This window comes from Ahaetulla prasina, chromosome 1 (assembly GCF_028640845.1).
Source record: "Ahaetulla prasina isolate Xishuangbanna chromosome 1, ASM2864084v1, whole genome shotgun sequence".
Classification (NCBI taxonomy): Eukaryota; Metazoa; Chordata; class Lepidosauria; order Squamata; family Colubridae; genus Ahaetulla; species Ahaetulla prasina.
The window spans coordinates 296,975,302-296,995,900 of NC_080539.1; the positions used below are offsets into that span (position 1 = coordinate 296,975,302).

The 20,599-nt window shown below is 43.7% G+C and overlaps 1 protein-coding gene across 1 annotated transcript in view; it reads right to left on the reverse strand.

Moving 5' to 3' along the window:
* Positions 1-20,599, reverse strand: part of MYBPC3 (myosin binding protein C3) — a 104,442-nt gene that overhangs the window by 64,143 nt on the left and 19,700 nt on the right. Inside the window, exons 8-11 of the mRNA XM_058161819.1 lie at positions 20,221-20,259; positions 12,425-12,481; positions 3,146-3,169; positions 1,747-1,913 (exon numbers count right to left, since the gene is read on the reverse strand). Of these exons, the coding sequence (XP_058017802.1) occupies positions 1,747-1,913; positions 3,146-3,169; positions 12,425-12,481; positions 20,221-20,259 (287 nt within the window). The remainder of the gene's footprint in view (positions 1-1,746; positions 1,914-3,145; positions 3,170-12,424; positions 12,482-20,220; positions 20,260-20,599) is intronic.

The window sequence follows — 20,599 nt, forward strand, 5'->3', positions numbered from 1 at the left end:
CGGTCCCGTGGTTCCGGTGGACCCTCCGATGCGGTAGAGACAATTGATGGGCGAGAACTGGTGTCCGGCCCCATTAAATTCGCCACCCAGCCTTTGCGCCTGGCTATTGGGGACCATGAGGAGGCGATCCAGTTTTATGTCACGGCGGACCTTCATTTTCCCTTGGTCCTTGGGTTGGCCTGGCGGACCCACGATCCTCAGGTGGCCTGGTCGCGAACGCCATCTCTTTCCGAGTCTGCAGTGCGTCGATCACATCCGCCACACCTGTGCCGGCCAGAACGTCCACCGCTGCCATCACCTTGCCTCCTGAGCTGACGGACTTCGCCCGGCGTGTTCAGCGAGAAGGAGGCGGACCGACTACCCGCGCCGGCCCCTCGATTGCCCGTGGACCTTCTGCCCAACGCACCACTGCCTGTGGGACGCCTGTATTCCATGTCGGAGCCCGAGTTGGCCACCCTCAGGGACTTCCTGGACAAAAACCTGGCCCGAGGTTCATCCGGCCTTCAAAGTCCCTCTCTCGGCCCGGTCCTCTTTGTGAAGAAGAAGACAGGGACTTGCGCCTGTGCTGTGATTACCGCCACCGCGCCATTACGGTGCGGAATCGCTACCCCCGCCGCTCATCCGGAGCTACTGGAAAGGTTGCGGAGGCCACGATCTTCACCAAGCTCGATCTCCGGGGCCTACAACCTGGTGCGGATACGAGAAGGAGGCGAATGGAAGGCGGCATTCGGCACCGATACGGACACTACGAATACACTGTCATGCCATTTGGGTTGACCAATGCTCCGCCGTTTTCAGCACTTCATGAGCAGCGTGTTCCGAGACATGTTGGATCGGTTCGTGGTTATCTACCTGGCGACATCCTGATTTACTCCCGGTCCAGGGAAAGCCACCTTCGACACGCCAGTCTGGTTCTGCAACGCTATGGAGCAACAACTCAATGCGAGCTGGAGAAATGCGTCTTCTTCCGGACTTCCATAGAATTCCTCGGGCATATCATCTCGCCCGAGGCATAGCCATGGACCCATGTAAAGTAGAAGCTTTGTGTAGCTGGGAAGCCCTCGTCGGGTGAAGGATGTTCAGCGCCTGCTGGGCTTCGCCAACTACTACGGACCTTCATCCCGGGCTTTGCCACACTGACAGCTCCACTTACCCAGCTCCTCAGGAAGAAGGTTGCATTCGGTGGGGTCCCCGCAGCAAGAAGCATTCACAGCCCTCAAGAAAGCCTTCGTCACGGAACCCGTCCTGAGGCATCCCGACCCGCTCCGGCCTTTTGTGGTGGAAAGCAGACGCGTCAATGTGGCTCTGGGAGCGGTGCTGCTACAGGCTCCGGCGAATGGCGGCACACTTTTCCTGCGCTTACTACTCCCGGAAACTCAATCCTTCCGAGCGCAACTACACTATCTGGGAAAAAGAGTTGCTGGCTATCAAGGCTGCATTCGAGGCTTGGCGACACCATCTGGAGGGCCCGACATCAGGTGGAGGTCGAGCGGACCATCGGAATCTCGAGCACCTCACCACAGCTCGGAAGTTGAACCAGCGGCAGATCCGGTGGTCGTTGTTTTGCCGGTTCAACTTTCATTTCTAATTTTATAGAACCAGCTGTTCTCTTCTGGATAATAAATAGAAGTAGGAGAAGAAAGACCACAATCTGAAAAAAACATTATAAATTGTTTGCATGGCACACTTCTCTAAAAGGAGATAATTTACTGTATTTGAATGGTGGAGGAAAACATGTTCTCTTACATGTGCTTTTCTTCTCCTCCTTTTTCATGCGCTTGAGGCGTTTCAACATTCCCCGTAGATCAGTGATGCCATATTGAAATGCAATTTTCTCATATTCTGATGGCGGAGCATTCCGAAGGATTTCCCAGACATCAACCTCTGGCTGTGATTCAAGTTTTCCTTCATTTCTACAAAGAAAGGAAACTTAGCCTCACATTATATTTCACTTAAGCAATTGAGCAATATTCAGGATCTTGAGTTCTCTCCTGTCAATAACATTTGGTATTACAAGGTAGCAACAAATGGTGTGCCTTCTAACTTGCTTGAATTAGATCTTGGGTTTAGACATGTGCAGTAAATTTGAAGGGTCTGGATCACTTCACCATTCACATAAGCAAGAGAAACAAGGTGGGAGTAAATGGTCTGTGGGTAGCAGAATGCTGCTGGTTCCATAACATGGAGCTAGTAATCCTGTATTTCTCACATGTACAAATGTGGTCTGAATAGCTTGGTGATGAAGCAACAGCTGGGTCTTTGTTTCAGATTCTTAAGATTGTGGTTAAGCAATAGGAAAACTTTCTACATGTTTTACATGAATTTATGGAAGAATATTCCTTAGTTATAGATAAGTGCCTTATTTTAAAATTAATACTTAAAAAGGTATGTGCCATCCATGGATTCTAAAGATGACTTTAGTCCAAAGGCTGCAAGAATTTAACTTTGGGTAATATGATAATGAAATCATGATTGCTTGTTAATTTCATGTCTCTTAAATATATAAATCTGTTTAACTTTTTGTTTGGTGTGTTATTAACAAAAACATGATGTGTTTTCTAAAGTATTACATTTTAACACATATTATGATATATGATATCAAACAGAGTCCAGTTCATCAGATGTAAGATTTTAAACCATAAAAATGTAATAGCCTTTAAAGCATTATATGCTATAAAATTAATTTCCCCTCCCCCGCTTTTTAGTGCAAACAAAAATTACCTTTCTGGAAAAGATTTTTTTTTTATCACAACAGTATACACAAACATAATATATAAGCAAAAGTATGCTACAACTATATTATTTTGATATAATGAAAGGGAACAATAGGACAGGAACGGTAGGCACTTTTGTGCTCTTATGCACGCCCCTTATAGTCCTCTTAGGAATGGGGTGAGGTCAATAGTAGACAGTTTTTGGTTGAAGTTTTTGGGATTTTGAGAAGAGACCACAGAGTCGGGTAGTGCATTCCAAGCGTTAACAACTCTGTTACAGAAGTCATATTTTCTGCAATCAAGATTGAAGTGGTTAACATTAAGTTTGAATCTATTGTTTGCTCTTGTATTATTGCGATTGAAGCTGAAGTAGTTTTTTACAGGAATTTACTGACAATTACCACTGGAGAAAAGATGGAGTGAATGCTTACCGATGTACCGAGCGCAAGAAACTGCTGGACTTCAAAACAATGCCGAGAAACATTTGCAGGAACATGCAGCAGCGTCCCCATAAGCAAGAGAGAGGGCATCAGGAGTTAGTAGTATCAGCAGCCATCACTAGAACAAGCTTCAACTTCCTTAATAGAAAGTCTAAATATTTACCATACTGAAAAATGGTAGTAGAGAAGCAACTGCACACACAACAATCCAATTCAACAATCAAGTTCAAAGCTTATAGCCTTATAATTTATACCAGTCTCAAAAGAGCATGTCGCTAGTCGTCTGCTAGTTTTTCTGAATGTTGACCTTATTCAAAAAATTGACAGGAGCTTACTTGTGCCAAAAATCCTAAACACTTATACCAACTAATGAAATCAATGCTGGCAGTGACTAATGAAGGAGAGAAAACTTGGAGTAATGATAAAAGGTATTGATGCACTGTGCATCTGCTGTAAAAAAAAAAAGGTCAATTTTATGTTAGAAATAATAAGAAACAGTACTGAAAACAGATGCCATTATCATAATGCCATTATATTAAACAATGATGTAACCATATCTGGAATATTTTGTGCAGTTCTAATTATCGCACCTCAAAAAGATATAGTGGGTCTAGAGACGGTTCAGAGGAGGCCAACAAAGATGAGGAAAGGTTACGTACATTTGGGACTTTTTAGTCTAGGAAGGAGGAAAATGGGAGGAGACACGATTGAAGTATAGAAAATTACGTGTGGTATAAATAAAGTGACAAGGAGAATCTTTTTTCCATTCCCAAAAGACTAGGTCACCTAATGAGGTCACCTAATGAAATTAAATCGTGGAAGAAATAGGAAAGACAAAAGGAAGAATTTTCTTTTACTGAGAAATGGAGTGCTGCCTGCCAATTCATGGAAGTCCTGGGGATTGGTGGTTTCTAAGTTTGACATCAGTGTGATTGGGAGACAAGTAGCCTTCTTTGTATATTTGATTGGGCATTGTGAAAACTGGCTTCTGGGCAAGATAAGACAGTGGTGTGATACAATTCTTAATGGTCTTTCCTAAAAGTGAGAAAATTCTACCATCTGCCATTCTCTTTGGGAAAGTACAAATACAGCTATTGATTTGGATACTTAATTTATACAGAAGTAATTAAGCTCGATCAGTGAAACTTCTTCAGTATAGCAGAATCCGTGCTAAAGGGACTATCCCAAATCATATTCAAGCATCACTGTCCACCTCAAAACCAATCCTTGCTTTGATTTGGTCTCAATCAAAGTTGGTGAAATAATGAGATTGAAGTCACAAGCCAGATCTGCACCATCTTAAGAATGATGCTAACAAGGGATTCTTCCAACTCCCCTAGCTTGCCACCTAGAAAACTAATCCCCCAAGGCATTATGCTTCTTATTGTAAGTGATATAGAAAATAATCCCAGAATTGTTCTATGTGGGTGGGTAGAATCAAAACAATCTTTGCCAAACTAAGTTCTCCCATTGTCTTGAATTACGGTTTCCATCACAATATAAATCATACTCCGTTGCTTCATCAACCAGCAACAGGACAACTGGGCGACTACCTGTCTCTGGCGGAGTTTGCTTTTAACAACTCTCAGCACACCTCTACTCAGATGACCCGTTCTTTGCCAATGTGGGGTACCATCCGCTCTTCCCTCTGGCACCACCGGACTCTCCTGTTCCCGAACGCAGACCTTCCTGACGGAATTGCATGCGGTCCAACAGTTGGTACGTCAGCAGCTGAATCGGGCAAGGAGGACTACAAGCGGTCCGCTGACCGCTCCCGATCGGCAACGCCCCGCTGGCAGTTGGAGACCGGGTGTGGCTCTCCACCAAACACCTCCCGTCCGACCGCCCGGTAAAGTTGGACCACCGATTCATCGGCCCGTTCCCTGTCGAGGCAGTCATCAACCCGGTAGCCTACCGACTGACCCTGCCACGATCCATGCGGATCCACCCGTTTTCACGGTCCCTTCTGGTTCCTGAGGCCACACGAGTCCCCGCCGGTGCCCAACAGCACCCGTCACTGTCGCCGAGGGGGTCGGAGGAATCTGAAGTCCACAGCGTCGAGACTCTCGCTGGCTAAAGGGTCGTTTCCAATATTTGATCGCGTGGAAGGGATACGGGACTGATTTCTCCTGGGTAGATGCCTCCGGCGTTCATGCCCTGACCTGGTGCAGGCCTTCCATGAGCAGAACCCAGCCCGACCGCATCCCGATCGTCAGCCCGGGGAAGGGCCCTGCGGTGAGGATAGTGTTGTGACCCAGGTTCCTGGACCCAGACTCCTGGACTCGGATGATTCAGAAAATGAGGAGAAGACCTGGCAAGCCCTGCTTCTCTTGAGCCCTCTCCTCCCTGGCACCCACCCAAAGGGAGGCGCCGGCCCGGCCTGATTCTCCCGGGCCTTCTTCTGATTTGGCAACGCCCCAAGAACAGTTTTGGAGGGACGCAAGATTACGAAGGCTTGATCGACGTGCGCAGCAGCGGAAGAGTTGGGACAAAGCCAAGTCATAATTGTCATGCAGTGACATCTGCAGAGACTATAAATAGGAGGCGGGACTTCCTGGTTTTTTGTCTCGGACAAAGCAATGAATTTGGCGCGAGCTAACTATTTCATGGAGGGAAGAATATATTCGTGAGTAATTCTGGCCTTATCTATAATTTCCTCGTTATCTCCAGAAACTTGGCAGGCCCGTGGGTAGACGTGGCCAGGACATGTATCTATGTAAATAAAAGGAAAAAAAAAGGAAGGCCTCTGACGGACTCTTTGCTGGGAGTATTGGGGGAAGGGAAACAGAACACCTTGCTTTGATTTGGTCTCAATCAAAGTTGGTGAAATAATGAGATTGAAGTCACAAGCCAGATCTGCACCATCTTAAGAATGATGCTAACAAGGGATTCTTCCAACTCCCCTAGCTTGCCACCTAGAAAACTAATCCCCCAAGGCATTATGCTTCTTATTGTAAGTGATATAGAAAATAATCCCAGAATTGTTCTATGTGGGTGGGTAGAATCAAAACAATCTTTGCCAAACTAAGTTCTCTCATTGTCTTGAATTACGGTTTCCATCACAATATAAATCATACTCCCATAAAGCTGGAAGGAACCAGGTTGCGCATGGCTGTTTTATTTCTAGTCCTACCAAGTGCAAACAAGCTATCTAGAACAGGGGTCTCCAATCTTGGTCCCTTTAAGACTTGTGGACTTCAACTCCCAGAGTCCTTCAGCCAGCAAAGCTGGCTGAGGAACTCTGGGAGTTGAAGTCCACAGCGTCTGAGACTCTCGCTGGCTAAAGGGTCGTTTCCAATATTTGATCGCGTGGAAGGGATACGGGACTGATTTCTCCTGGGTAGATGCCTCCGGCGTTCATGCCCTGACCTGGTGCAGGCCTTCCATGAGCAGAACCCAGCCCGACCGCATCCCGATCGTCAGCCCGGGGAAGGGCCCTGCGGTGAGGATAGTGTTGTGACCCAGGTTCCTGGACCCAGACTCCTGGACTCGGATGATTCAGAAAATGAGGAGAAGACCTGGCAAGCCCTGCTTCTCTTGAGCCCTCTCCTCCTGGCACCCACTCAAAGGGAGGGGCCGGCCACCTGATTCTCCCGGGCCTTCTTCTGATTTGCAAGAACAGTTTTGGAGGGACGCAAGATTACGAAGGCTTGATCGGCGCAGCAGCGGAAGAGTTGGGACAAAGCCAAGTCATAATTGTCATGCAGTGACATCTGCAGAGACTATAAATAGGGCGGGACTTCCTGGTTTTTGTCTTGGACAAAGCAATGAATTTGCGAGCTAACTATTTCATGGAGGAAGAATATATTCGTGAGTAATTCTGGCCTTATCTATAATTTCCTCGTTATCTCCAGAAACTTGGCAGGCCCGTGGGTAGGCGTGGCCAGGACATGTATCTATGTAAATAAAAGGAAAAAAAGGAAGGCCTCTGACGGACTCTTTGCTGGGAGTATTGGGGAAGGAAACAGAACACCTTGCTGATTTGGTCTCAATCAAAGTTGGTGAAATAATGAGATTGAAGTCACAAGCCAGATCTGCACCATCTTAAGAATGATGCTAACAAGGATTCTTCAACTCTAGCTTGCCACTGAAAACTAATTGCATTATGCTTCTTATTGTAAGTGATATAGAAAATAATCCCAGAATTGTTCTATGTGGGTGGGTAGAATCAAAACAATCTTTGCCAAACTAAGTTCTCATTGTCTTGAATTACGGTTTCCATCACAATATAAATCATACTCCCATAAAGCTGGAAGGAACCAGGTTGCGCTGGCTGTTTTCTAGTCCTACCAGTGCAAACAAGCTATCTAGAACAGGGTCTCAATCTTGGTTTAAGACTTGTGGACTTCAACTCCCAGAGTCCTTCAGCCAGCAAAGCTGGCTGAGGAACTCTGGGGTTGAATCTAAGAAAGGACAGTTGACCTCTGATCTAGAAGCTTAAACTGTGAAAATACCAGCATCTGTAGTGACCAATTTTCATATAGACCCGTGATGGCAAACCTATGGCACAAGTGCCAGAAGTGGCCCTCAGAGCCTTCTCTGTGGGCACACACACGTCGCCAGCTGCTCTTCTGATTTCTGGTGCTCATGTTCGTCTTCGCGCGCGCTGGAACATCAGAAACTTTGGGTTTCCGGCACTCTGGCAGGTATACACACATGCACGCATCCTGGTTTGGGCACTCACTGCCGAAAAGGTTTGCCATCACTGATATAGACCAGGGGACTCCAACCTTGGTCGCTTTAAGACTTGTGGACTTCAACTTACAGAGTCCCTCAGCCAGCAAAGCTGGCTGAGGAACTCTGGGAGTTAAAGTCCACAAGTCTTAAAGCGACCAAGGTTGGAGACCCCTGATATAGACCATTGTATGTCCCTGCAGTATTCACATGTGCATACCTCAGCACAGGGAGTTATGTAAAATATCATCAGGAATGAGACTATTTGGCATCGTTCTCTCTTGCTCGTGTATTAGAGAGTTTCATTAAGGTCCTAATTAACTTAAAGTTATGTGTTCTAAACAACCATGAGAATTTAAATTGTTGCAAACAACTAACTATGGTTTTCCCTATCCTATTGCTTGGATTCTTAGAATGTCAGCTGTCACCTCCTCTAGTAGTTTCTCTCATTGCTTGTCCCACACTGGGGTGACAGCTGTTCCTTCTACTTGGTTTGTGGCCCCTGTATGTCACTGCCATCTATTCAGACTACCCTGTTGGAAGGTAATACTTCTGAATAGCATAATATAAAATTTCCATTGGTAATCTTTATGTAAGAACTTTACCTCTATTTTCTAGCCAATTATACCATAAATTCCAAATTTTATAGTATTCCGTTCCTTCTCTATCTTTTAGTTCCATAGTTAACCTATCCATTTCTGCGCAATCAAGCACCTTTTTTATTATGTTTATAGCAGAAGGAGTGTTATCTTGTTTCCAATTTTGAGCAAAAGTAACCTACCTAAGAGTCATATTAAACTGGGGAAATATAGTATATATCTGTAAATATTGCTACAATTTAAAGGTAAAAGGCATTATGTATGTACATAGATAAATATTTATAGTATAATTAAATTTTTAAATAATTATATAATATATAGAATGGTAATCTATAAAATTGAAAACTATGTATATATGAATGATACCAATACTGAAGGCTGTAAAGAGTGGAAATGTGGTGTAAACATTGAAATATGTCTAAAAAAGATTATTTTTAAAAAATAAATAAAAAAATAAAATTTTCATTGGAAGGAGCTCCAGGAAGAGAGTCATTGGGTGAGTACATGCATTTCCAAAAAAGAACATTTCAGCCCTGTGAAAAAAGTTACATAAACTTCCTGTCTCTTTACTGTGATTATGAAACAAAAATACAGGAACAAATCAGTTGCACTATGCTACCATAAGTATTTAAACTGAAACCCTTATTTCCGGACCCAGACGAGTCACATTAAAAATAAAATCCGTTTAAAAATGAGTAAACTCGGGTTATAACATTAGACCCCAGATATAATACTCTTTTGAATCCACCCCTTTTAAGTGCCAAGATGGAATAATGCCATTTGAGCAAGTACCATTTTTACCTGAAAGGTGAGACAACACCTCCCCCCACCCTAATTTGACTTTGAAATAGAGCACTATAGAGAGAACACTTTAATTTTCTGAAAGATGATGCAGAAAGCAGATCACTTGATAGAACCTCTTGGGCCATCTAATAGTTTTCTAAGTCATGTAAACAAGGCAGAGATCCCTGAAAACATATAGCACAGTAATGAACTCAGTAGAATGTAAGGTGCATGGACGAGAAAGAATCCATCCCTTCACTTCCCTCTAAGTGCTTTACTCTTCTGTGTGTGATCTTTTTTTTAAATTTCATTTTGTCACAACAGTATACACAAACATTGTCATAAATAAAACAACATATCATGAAGAATATATATATATATATATAAGTAAAAAAGATATGCATCAGCTATATTAATTAATCTGGTTGGAAATGAATTCATCTTAAGAAACCCTTTCCAATTTTTGACCCATTCCTTCACTATCACTTATCATTTATACTGATAGTCTGTTCTTCTATTTCAGCCACATTCTTCTATTTACCACGGCCGCTAAGTGCTTCCCCTGATTGTTTATCTTTTCTCCCCATCCCACCCACTCAGGCTGGGAAAGCAAACACAGTCTGCTTTCCTTTTATGGGTTGAGAACACAGAGTTTCCACTGATGGGCCTTTTGTATGAGTAGGCCTCCTCCCCCCCACCCTTCTCGCCATTTCCTCATACTAGATACTTTCTTGTCTAGTCCACCCTAGAAAGAAAGAAAGAAAGAAAGAAAGGAAGGAAGGAAGGAAGGAAGAAAAAGAAAGGAAGGAAGGAAGGAAGGAAGAAAAAGAAAGGAAGGAAGGAAGGAAGAAAGAAAGAAAGAAAGGAAGGAAGGAAGGAAGGAAGAAAAAGAAAGAAAGAAAGAAAGAAAGAAAGAAAGAAAGAAAGAAAGAAAGAAAGAAAGAGAGAGAACACTAGCTTATTCACTGTCCTAATACATAAGGCAAAATATTTCTGAGAAAAAAGGAAAGGCAGAGAGGTACCCAGTCTAGACTGGGATTAGTAGTAGGGAAGAGAAGGTTTATATGTTTTTCCCTTTTTATCTGCAGTTCCCATTAAAACAAGAACGGGCAATGTTTAGCTCTCCAAACCATTGCTATGACTCTGAAAGCTCTGACCATGCAACTAAATTTCAGCTGTGCGAGTGTGGACAATTAGTACGACATTTTACGGCTATGATGGAGGGACAGGAATCGGTACCCATAGCTACGGTTCTTTATCTAAATCAGAACTGCTATAGGGTGCAAAGAGGGCATTAAAGCCTTTCTAGCTCCATCAGGATCTCAGCCTGTCTCTATACCCACTAATGCAAATGTATGAATGATATTGGCTCAGGGTCCATGTTCATAGATAAAGGCTGCGTAGCAGTTTTTTATATTGCTTATTTAAAAGGCTTCATGTTATCTTGAGAAAAAGAGAGAAAAAAAGAAAGACCTTTCCTCTCAAACATTGAGATATAGAACTATTTGAAAATTCTCATTATTTGATTTTTTTTCCTTAAGACTAAACTTTTTTGATCGTATAAATAATCTTCATTGTAAACATAACCATTCATCAGTATAGAATTCCAAACTGCTAAATGATTTATATGAGAAAGGTCTTACATCCTTCTGGATACCATGGTTTAATCTTGCAGATCCTGGCAGATCCTGGCAGCTGCAAATTCACAGTGGTTGGGGGTGTGGGAAACACTCCAATAATTTAGCAAAAATTTTTAGAAGTCATTTCGGTACAACTCTCCTAGAATAGGACTTCCTTCCAATACTAGCAGTTTTTAGATTCAATGCTGGTTCCAAATTAGCTTTCTAACATTCCAGTGGAACATGGATAATTAATATTAATAAAGACTTGATATTATTTTCCTATGGTTAAAAATAGTTTAGTTGATACTGAAATGACATTTATCCCTCCATTCCTTTTTTTTTCATTAGGTATAATTGAAAATTATGATAATTATCATCATAGCAAAATATGATCTCATTTATTATTTATTATTATTTATTTATTTGAAGGATCCATTTGAAGGATCTCATTTGGTTTTAAATAAAAGCAACTATCAGTTTTTGTCTTATTGTAAATACTTTTACCTCACATTAACATAGTCAACTTCAGGCTCAAACAATACATAACTGCAGCAACATAAGTTAGTAACAAGGCAAAAACAGCTGTCATTTTAAAAGATGTTGCAATGTAATTTACTGCAGAAAGGCTATTTTAGCTCAAGTGCTTTTGTGACACATGATCCATGGATGATGTATAAGCTTCTTATTAAAGAAGTAAGTCCACCTCAGTTACTTCAAGAAGGCAGAAAAATGGCCCTTGGATATGATTACATATATAGAAGATACTCAAAGTTAATTCCCAAATAACCTATTTTGGAAATTATGCAACAAAACTGCTCTAAAGCAGAATATTAAGCAAGCAAATCAATGAAAGTGACTGCTCCATCATCCATTCGAGCTATATTTTAAATAATATCTGAGGTGATATACGTATGATGTTCCAAAGCACTGGAAAAAATGGATGCTTATGTAAACTGAAACCATACATACTTCATGCAGTTTAAAAGGAGTTAAAGTAAAATCTTACTCTCTGTTCCAGAATTCCAAGCAAGATTTCCAAGTGGAGATGTAAATCAGAGTAAAATGAAAAAAAAAAAAGGGAAAAAAAAGAGAGAAGCATGACAGGGACAGAAAAGTAAAATGTTAATATATATAAAAAAACACCATTCCTGCATATAAGAAAAAATTAGGAAAAATTATTTTTTTCACATCAATCTATCAAGGGGTCTTAAATTAACTAATCTTCTTTCTCAGCCTTATATTCTAGATTACAGCGCTATGCTGTTTAGTATCATTGTGTCACTTAGTATCATTGACACACTGAACTGGCCATTTTGGGAATGTTTTCCTTTCGTCTACTTTTTGACAAATTGTGTTGCTCAATCAGATGCAACCACCCTAGAGGTCACTTCTCATGCCATTATAGTCCCTCCACTTTTTAAATTGGAAATAACAGACATTTGTCCCAGCTGTAAGTTTAACACACCCATTTTTCCCTTCTGGGGAAAATGGATGTGAGAATGTTTCCAATTATGTTGACATAATTCATTGGTCCCACAGGTGTTTCATCCCATTGTTCTGAAGGGTGAATTGGCTACACAATGACCACTCACCTCTTTCTCAGCAAGGTAGTGAAATCCAACTCTCTGCCATCATCTTGACCATCCACACTGCATAACAGAGGAAGAACAGGACTCACTTTTAAAAAAGATCCAGGTGAATATTTTGCTTTTATACAATGATACATAATCATACCGGACATCCCTAACTTGGAATAGACACTAGACAGCCAGAAGGATGAAAGGATTAAAATCAGGTCTGATTCAAAATAAACTTCAGGAACAACACAATTTATTTTGCCATTTTCTCCTCCTAAAAGTTTATCAAGGAAATCTTACTGAAACACTGAAGTCCATTGCATCTGGATAGGTATCATACAAGGTATGGTTATGTTATCATGCAAGCTTATTTTCTTTTCTGCAAATACTGTTCTGAATATAAACACAGTAAGTAGGAAAACATGCTTCCTGTTGTCAGCCATACTAGACTGCTGCTACTCATATACAAGAAACGGGCAACAATTTTCACTAAATAACATAAGCCATTTTAATAAAATAATTTTAATTGGTTCAGTAACAAACAGTGTTTTGTTATTTTTGGTTTTGGTTTTACTGTATAACTTAATATTGTCAAGCGCAGTTGTTATGTATTAACAGTTGTGCCTTTAAATATTTGAGCGGGAAATCAGCACGTTGCTGATTGGACGAAGCCTCCAGCAGAACCGTATAAAAGGAGAGGTTTTAGCCCCAGCCTGTTGCTGGGTTCACCCTATATTAAAGAGCTGTTGTCACTACCCTGGTCTCCAGCCTCGTTACTTCCCGAACTTAACATTGGCGACGAAGGTGGGATCTCGAGGCTAAAGGAGAACCAGAACCGAGCTGAAGCACGCTAGTTCCGAACCCAGCAAACTCAGGGCAGAAACGCGGAAATGGCAAACACGCCACCCGCACCGTACAACCCGGGCAAGGAGAAATGGGGAACATATATGACCCGTTTCGAAAGCTTTCTAGAAGCCAACGAACTACAGGGGATCCCTGATAACCGCAAGCGGGCTTACTTCCTAAGCCATTGCGGGCCGAATGTCGAGATTGCGGAAGCCCTGGCAGAGCCAACGCCGATACAATCGGTATCGTGGCCGACTCTGCAGACTTTGCTGAAGAACCATTTCGCACCGCGCCGTCCAAATACGTGCAGCGGTTTGAATTCGGAGAGCGTAGACAGATGGAGGCGAGTCCATCGGTGACTACATGGCCGCTTTAAGAAGAGCGTCCAAGGACTGCGGATACCGAGACTTAGGCGAAGTGCTACTCGAGCAACTCATCCGAGGGTCAAGGACATCCGCCTCTGGCGGCGACTGCTAGCCAGGAGCAACCTGACACTAGCCACCGCTCTGGGCGAGGCCAGAGCACACGAAATGTCTACTAAAGCAGCAGAGACTCTGCAAAGCCTCTTCAATCCAAGGCGGCGCAAGGCCAACGCCAGTACACCAGGAGGAGATTCAGTCCGAATCCGAAGGTGAGGCGAGGATGAGGAAGGGTCTGCGGACCGAGAAGCGCGACACGGAGGACCGTGGCGAGTGCGGAAGCTGTGGAGGCAGCATCAGCGCCAACGCTGCAGGTTTAAAGACGCAACATGCGGCGGTGTGGGAAGAAAGGACACTTAGCTCAGGTTTGCAGAGCGGCCCAACCTTCCGCCGAAAATTCAAATCGGCCAATCAAAGCGGAACCGGAAAGGCGGCCCGCGATTGGTTCTAACAAGAAAGCGCGAAGTCTAACCAAAGCGACTGTCATTATAGGCGCGCCTCAACCAAAGTGGAAAGAAGATTTTCACAAAGCCCAAGATAGAGGAGTTCGGTGCAGGCTTGAAGTGGACACGGGATCAGCGATCACCATCATGTCCTGGGACACCCTGGCGAAATCGCTGCCGTCCGTCGCGGCGCCATCTGCAAGCACAGCGGCTACGAGTGCCACGACTACCAGGGAATCGCATCCCTGTTCGAGGACCACCTCCGTCCGAGTCGAGTCGGCCCTCATAAAAGACCCTGCCCATCACGATCGTCGAAGGAACTCTGCCCAGTCTGTTGGGACTAGACTGGTTTCGTGCCCTGGGCATGGGAGTGACTGGCATCTACAGAAGTGACTGCAATTTGAAAGACATTCTCTTTAACGAGTTCGAAGATGTCTTCAAGGACTGCCTGGGCAAGTACAAGGGACCCCTATTTCCTTCAACTTAGACCCCAGGTAGCCCCATTAGGCTTAAGGCGAGGAGAGTCCTTTGCCCTAAAACCAAAAATTGATAAGGAGCTGGACAAGCTCATAAATCAGGGTTTTGGTGCCAGTCGATCACGCAAAGTGGGAGGCGTAATCACCCATCAAATCGGACGGGTCAATTAGAATTTGCGCTGACTACAAGGCGGCGCTTAACAAAGCCTTACAGAAAAGCGCTTACCCGGTTCCGTGGTGCAACATTTATTGCACTCTTTGGGGCAAGGGCAAGTCTTTGCAAAGTTAGACTTGGCCCAAGCCTACCAACAACTGCCAGTAGGCGCCCGCACAGCGAAGCCCAAGCGATTGTGGCGCACAGGGGGCATTCAAGTGCACCGATTGCAATTTGGGGTTAGTGTGGCACCAGGGCTGTTCCAAAACCTGATGGAGCGACTACTGCAAGGGCTCCCAGGGTAGTTCCTACTTGATGATGTCCTAATTTCAGGGAAAACATGGAGGAATTGGGGAGCGGTTAAGAAAGGTCTTGAGCATTTTCCGGACAGCGGATTAAAAGTCAAGACAAATAAATGTCAGATAGGGTCGAATCGGTCGATTTCTTGGGCTACGGATAGACAAGAAAGGAATTCACCCTACTGAGAGCAAAGTTAAGGCAATTAGGAAGGCTCCAGCGCCCAAAAACAAAGCAGAGCTGCAGGCATTCCTGGGATTGGTTAATTTTTACGCGGTCTTTTTAAAGAACAAAGCAACCGTTGCGGAACCGCTGCATAGGCTCTTAGGGAAAAATACTGTTTGGTCGTGGGAAAGTCAGAAAATAGGGCTTTTGAAGCAGTAAAGAACCTGCTCTCAAGTGATAGCCTGCTCATCCAATATCACGACTCACTACCCTAGTGCTGGTTTGCGATCGTCCCTTATGGGGTGGGGCTTGTACTCACCCATAGACTTCCAAACGGCACAGAAGCCCCTATAGCGTTCTACTCTAGAACGATGTCCTCCCCAGAGAGGAACTACAGCCAATTAGACAAAGAAGCATTAGCCATTGTATCAGGGGTCAAAAAATTCCATGAGTATGTCTTTGGGCGGAATTTTGAAATCGTGACTGACCACAGACCGTTACTGGGATTACTGGCTGGCGACCGGCCAACGCCTGTGGCACTTTCGCCACGTTTGACTCGATGGACTATACTTTTAGCCGCTTACTCATACAAGCTGCAGCATCGACCGGGAAAGAAGTGGGGCATGCAGGCGCGTTGAGCCGATGCCCACTGCCAGGGCCGACCGAAGACCCCACTCCGGGGACACCCATCCTCCTTATTGACTCGTTGGACTCTGGCCCAGTCACATCAAAGGAAGTGGCTCGGGCATCATACCGGGACATTGTGTTAAGGACTGTACTCGGTTGGGTACAGAGAGGGTGGCCCGCTGCGCCCGGCGAACGGTTCAAAGAATTTGTTAAGAAACGTGATGAGCTCTCGGCTCAAGGGGGGTGCCTGTTATGGGGTGATCGTGTGATAATTCCTGCTAAGTTAAGGGGCAAGGTATTGGACCTCCTCCACGAGGGTCACCCAGGCATCGTAAGGATGAAGGGGTTAGCTAGAAGCTATGTATGGTGGCCACTCATGGACGCAGAGATTGCTGAGAGGGTAGGGAAATGCCAAGCTTGCCAAGAGTCCAGACCGCTACCCCCAACAGCCCCAGTCAGAGAATGGGAAAAGCCCCAAGGGCCTTGGTCAAGAATCCACATTGACTTTGCTGGCCCCTTTCACGGCCAAACGTTCCTAGTGGTGGTGGACGCATTTTCCAAATGGTTAGAGATCATACTTATGAAGTCCACCACAGCGAAGCAGTAATCGCAACCCTCGCCACCTATTCGCAACTCACGGGTTGCGGACACTCTGGTGTCCGACAATGAGCCCAATTCACGGCAGCCCAGTTTGAAGAGTACCTGGCAGAGGAAGGCATCCGACATGCCCTCTCTGCACCTTTCCACCCTCGTCGAATGGCCTTGCAGGCGTTCCGTCCGGGCGCTAAGGAGGCATTGTCCAGGCTCAAGCCAGGTGACTGGCAAACAAAATAGACTTTCCTAGCCGTCCAGCACAGAACCCCAAGCACAGCCACGGAAAAAGCCCAGCCGAATTGCTAATGGGACGAAAACTCCGGTGCCCACTTGACCGTTTGAACCCCATTACACACCGAGGGTTACAAGGGAGCTAGAAAAACAAGAGAAATGAGCATAGGCGACCGGGTGTGGGCCGAAACTATGGGGACGGCCCGAGTTGGGTCGCCGGACAAGTAACAAGTAACAGGGCCAAAATCGTGCGTGGTAGAGCTACCAGACAACCGAGTGTGGCGGCGCCACATAGATCAGTTAAGGAAGCGAATAACTGACCAAACCAAACCAACAGAGACAGGTAATGACCAATACCACTTTGAATCCACAGCTGACAATGACCGGGAGGCGCAAGACTTAGCTGAGGTCCCAGAGTTCCAGCGACGCCATCAGGTCCCGAGGAAAACAGCAAGGAAAATTCAAAAATTAATCAAGGCGGATGGCCAAGAAAAAGTCGGCCAATAATCCAGAGCCCGATGGCCTAGAGAAAGAGCTGGGAGGAAAACAGCCCCTCCGACCAGCTCAAAACACCACCAGAACTGAACCGCGAGGTCAGAAAGAACTAGGAGGCGCCCAGGTTATTTGCGTGACTACGTCGAAAAATAACATGTGAATAAATATGTAAATAAGACCAAGTGTTTTCTGGGAGGGGAGGAGTGTTATGTATTAACAGTTGTGCCTTTAAATATTTGAGCGGGAAATCAGCACGTTGCTGATTGGGAAACCTCAACAGAACCGTATAAAAGGAGAGGTTTTAGCCCCAGCCTGTTGCTGGGTTCACCCTATATTAAAGAGCTGTTGTCACTACCCTGGTCTCCAGCCTCGTTACTTCCCGAACTTAACAGCAGTGACTTTGGGTCTTTATGGTAGTGTGGTTGTTATCCAATGATGGAAAAGAATCCATCAATGAAATTAGTATCTCTTTCCTCTGCCCTCTTTTTCACATCATCCAGATCTGCTCCAGAAGGCTGAATAGCGTACAGGTGTTGTGTCTCGTCCGATCTCACCACCACAGCCGGGGTCTGCTTATCTGCTTCCGAACACTGAAGAATGTCCTAGCATGCCTCCCGGCCCCAGCCCTGGCTCCATGCCCAGACAGGCTGAGGAGGGGGTATCTCCCGGCCCCAGCCCTGGCTCCATGCCCAGACAGGCTGAAGAGGAGGAAGTATCTCCAGCCCCCAGCTCTGGCTCCATGCCCAGGCAAACGGAGCAACTAGACCCCTCCCCCTCCCCCACAGCATGTGAGCCTGATGGAGGTCGATTGCCAACAGCTGCCGACTGGAGTGACCCTCGCTTCAGAAGAATTGATAGGCGGCGGCGTCAGAAGGAAGGGAGGGGCAGGCCTGGATAAGTGCTGAGTCATGGAGCCACACCCCATGGCCTATATAAAGGATCTGCTTTCTGGCAGCCTCTGAGTCAGGCAAAGTCTAAACCTATCTTGCTGAAGTCACTTTCTAGTCTCCTGCCTGCCCTGAGGACTTTGCTAGGACTTTGGCAGAGCTGCAGAGGCACGCCTGATTCGGATTTCCCTGACCCGGCCGTCAGCGGAGTAGTGGGACACGACAACAGGAGGCAGAGAGTGGGAAAATGAGTTAAGCCGCCACAGTTCAAATAAAAATAAATGTTGACTGTAATTGGGAGAACAATCATCCCCAAGCTATCACTTTTCAGATATGCTGAAAGCACAGTTCTTAGGATTCTTAGCTAGCATGGTTAAACCTTAAATATTTTAGTTACTGTACTTATTGTATTTCATGAGAAAAGTGATAAGCAATGTTGTAGAGTTGATATTTGAGAGGAAACATTTGAGAGACTGAAAGATTGAGCCTGTACTTCTTAAGAGTTCCTTGGATACAGGAACAGATATATAGTTGTTTAAAATAATCAAATTAAATTAAATCTGCAATTAAAGAGAAGACAGCGCTATTAAGTCCTATCAAAACAGAAGTTAAACTAAACAAAGCATATGCCAATTGTGTAAAGTGTCAGAGTACAATTCTAGTATATTTTAAAATGTCTATCATAAATCAAATGCCATTTTATACTAAAAGTTGCAAATATTTACAAACATTAAAAAGCAAAATTATGGACAAGAGTCTATTTATCTAAGGTTCCTTACTTCAGAGGAGTTGTTTCAAATAGTTATTTCTAAACTGAAGATCAAGATTAAGAAAAAAGAATTCTTCATATTTTAGAGTTTAATAATTCTATTTTTACTTAACCATGGGGGGGTTAACATAAATTCATTCATTTTCATTAAAATCAAAATGACATTGAAAATTTATTTTGACTAAATCTGATTCTTTATGACTTGGGATTTCAACTTCCAGAATTGCTGGCTGAGGACTTCTGGGAGTTGAAGTCCATGAGTCTTAAAGTCAAGGATGTACATCCCTGCCTAAGCCATACTGGTACTGCTCCGGCACCTGCTTCATTGATTGAATTGGGTTTTCCAGTAAAGCAGGAGTATTATGACACAATCCCAAACCATCCTATAGATCAAACACTACACAGCTATGTGATCAGAGTCATGTTGAAGAAAGTGTTGCTTCCTCACCTACTTTGTTTCTCTTGCCACTCTAGCCAACCTTGAGACTGATGCAGTGGAAAAGACATGGGGGATAAGAATTATCTGCCAGGTGTTCAACCCTACAGAAGCTAAAAAACGGTGAGATAAGGCTATTTGGGACAAACAAATGCCTAATTTATTTTAAAAAGACTTTCATATTGCTAAATGCAGAATAGTCCTAGAAAACAGTATATTGAGTCCAGATGATGCCCGTAACTAACCAAAACTGCTGGGAAAAGTTGGAAGAAGCCAACCTTTGAATATTGTCAGTAAGATATTATAGATTCTTTCATGTGGCAAAATATATTGAAGAGAAGGTAGAAACCACTAACAGTGGAGTAGCTAATTAATAGATAAACATGTTCTGCAATCAATCACTTAAAATGATGAAATTAGCCAAAAGTAAAAATAAGCATTATGTCAATTTTCCAAACTAATCAGGAAACCTAACAAAAATCCCAGTGTATGCATTCTTCTTCAGCATAGTAGCCACTGAAAACAGAGTGAACACAATAATGAAAACGTAAGGGTCATAAAAATATTAAACTTCTTTGAAAGGAAAGCAGGACTGCTATTATGCATCTCAAACTGCAGGGCAGACTTCATATGGGAGCCTGGCAAATATTTGGTTAATAAAACCAATCTATACTTTAGGGATATATAGGTGAATCATGAGCAACATTGATGTTCTTTATAAAGTCATTATTATTATTTTAGAATAGTTGCCGGGCATTTTGTTATTCTACAAAGGAATCTGTGTCTCAAGTTTGCCTCATATAGAAATAAGTTCCTATTTATTTCTGTGTGAGACAATTCAAAGTGACAATGAAGTTATTCCAAGTCTAAGTAATTTCTCCATGGTAGTGCTTGTAGTTAAATTTTGTTTAAAGTGCTGTTTAAGTGACAGTTCACAATGGTGATCAATGCTGAATACTGAAAACCAGATACCTGGATGCTGATGTCCACTTTCCTCCTCCTACTGTGCTCCTAAATTAGAATAATACAAATAATTTAAACAAAGTCATTTTCTTTCTGCTGAAAAAAAAAATCCTTACCTAAATTTCTAATTCTCTATCCTGTTTTAAAAACTATGTTGATAAGTTCTGACCCCTGTACACAGGGACTATGTTATCTTTTAATCTCAATAGGAAATTGGGGGGATTTGTTGTTGTTGTCTCTTGTTTATAGATGCTTCTGAAAATCAGGATGCTTCCAAATAAATCAAGTAATTTCCCCCAATTTTTCCATTTTCTCTATAGTTCCATCATGATAGGAAGCATTTATCAAAAGTATTGATCCCAATGCTTAAATTTAAAATTATGTTTTA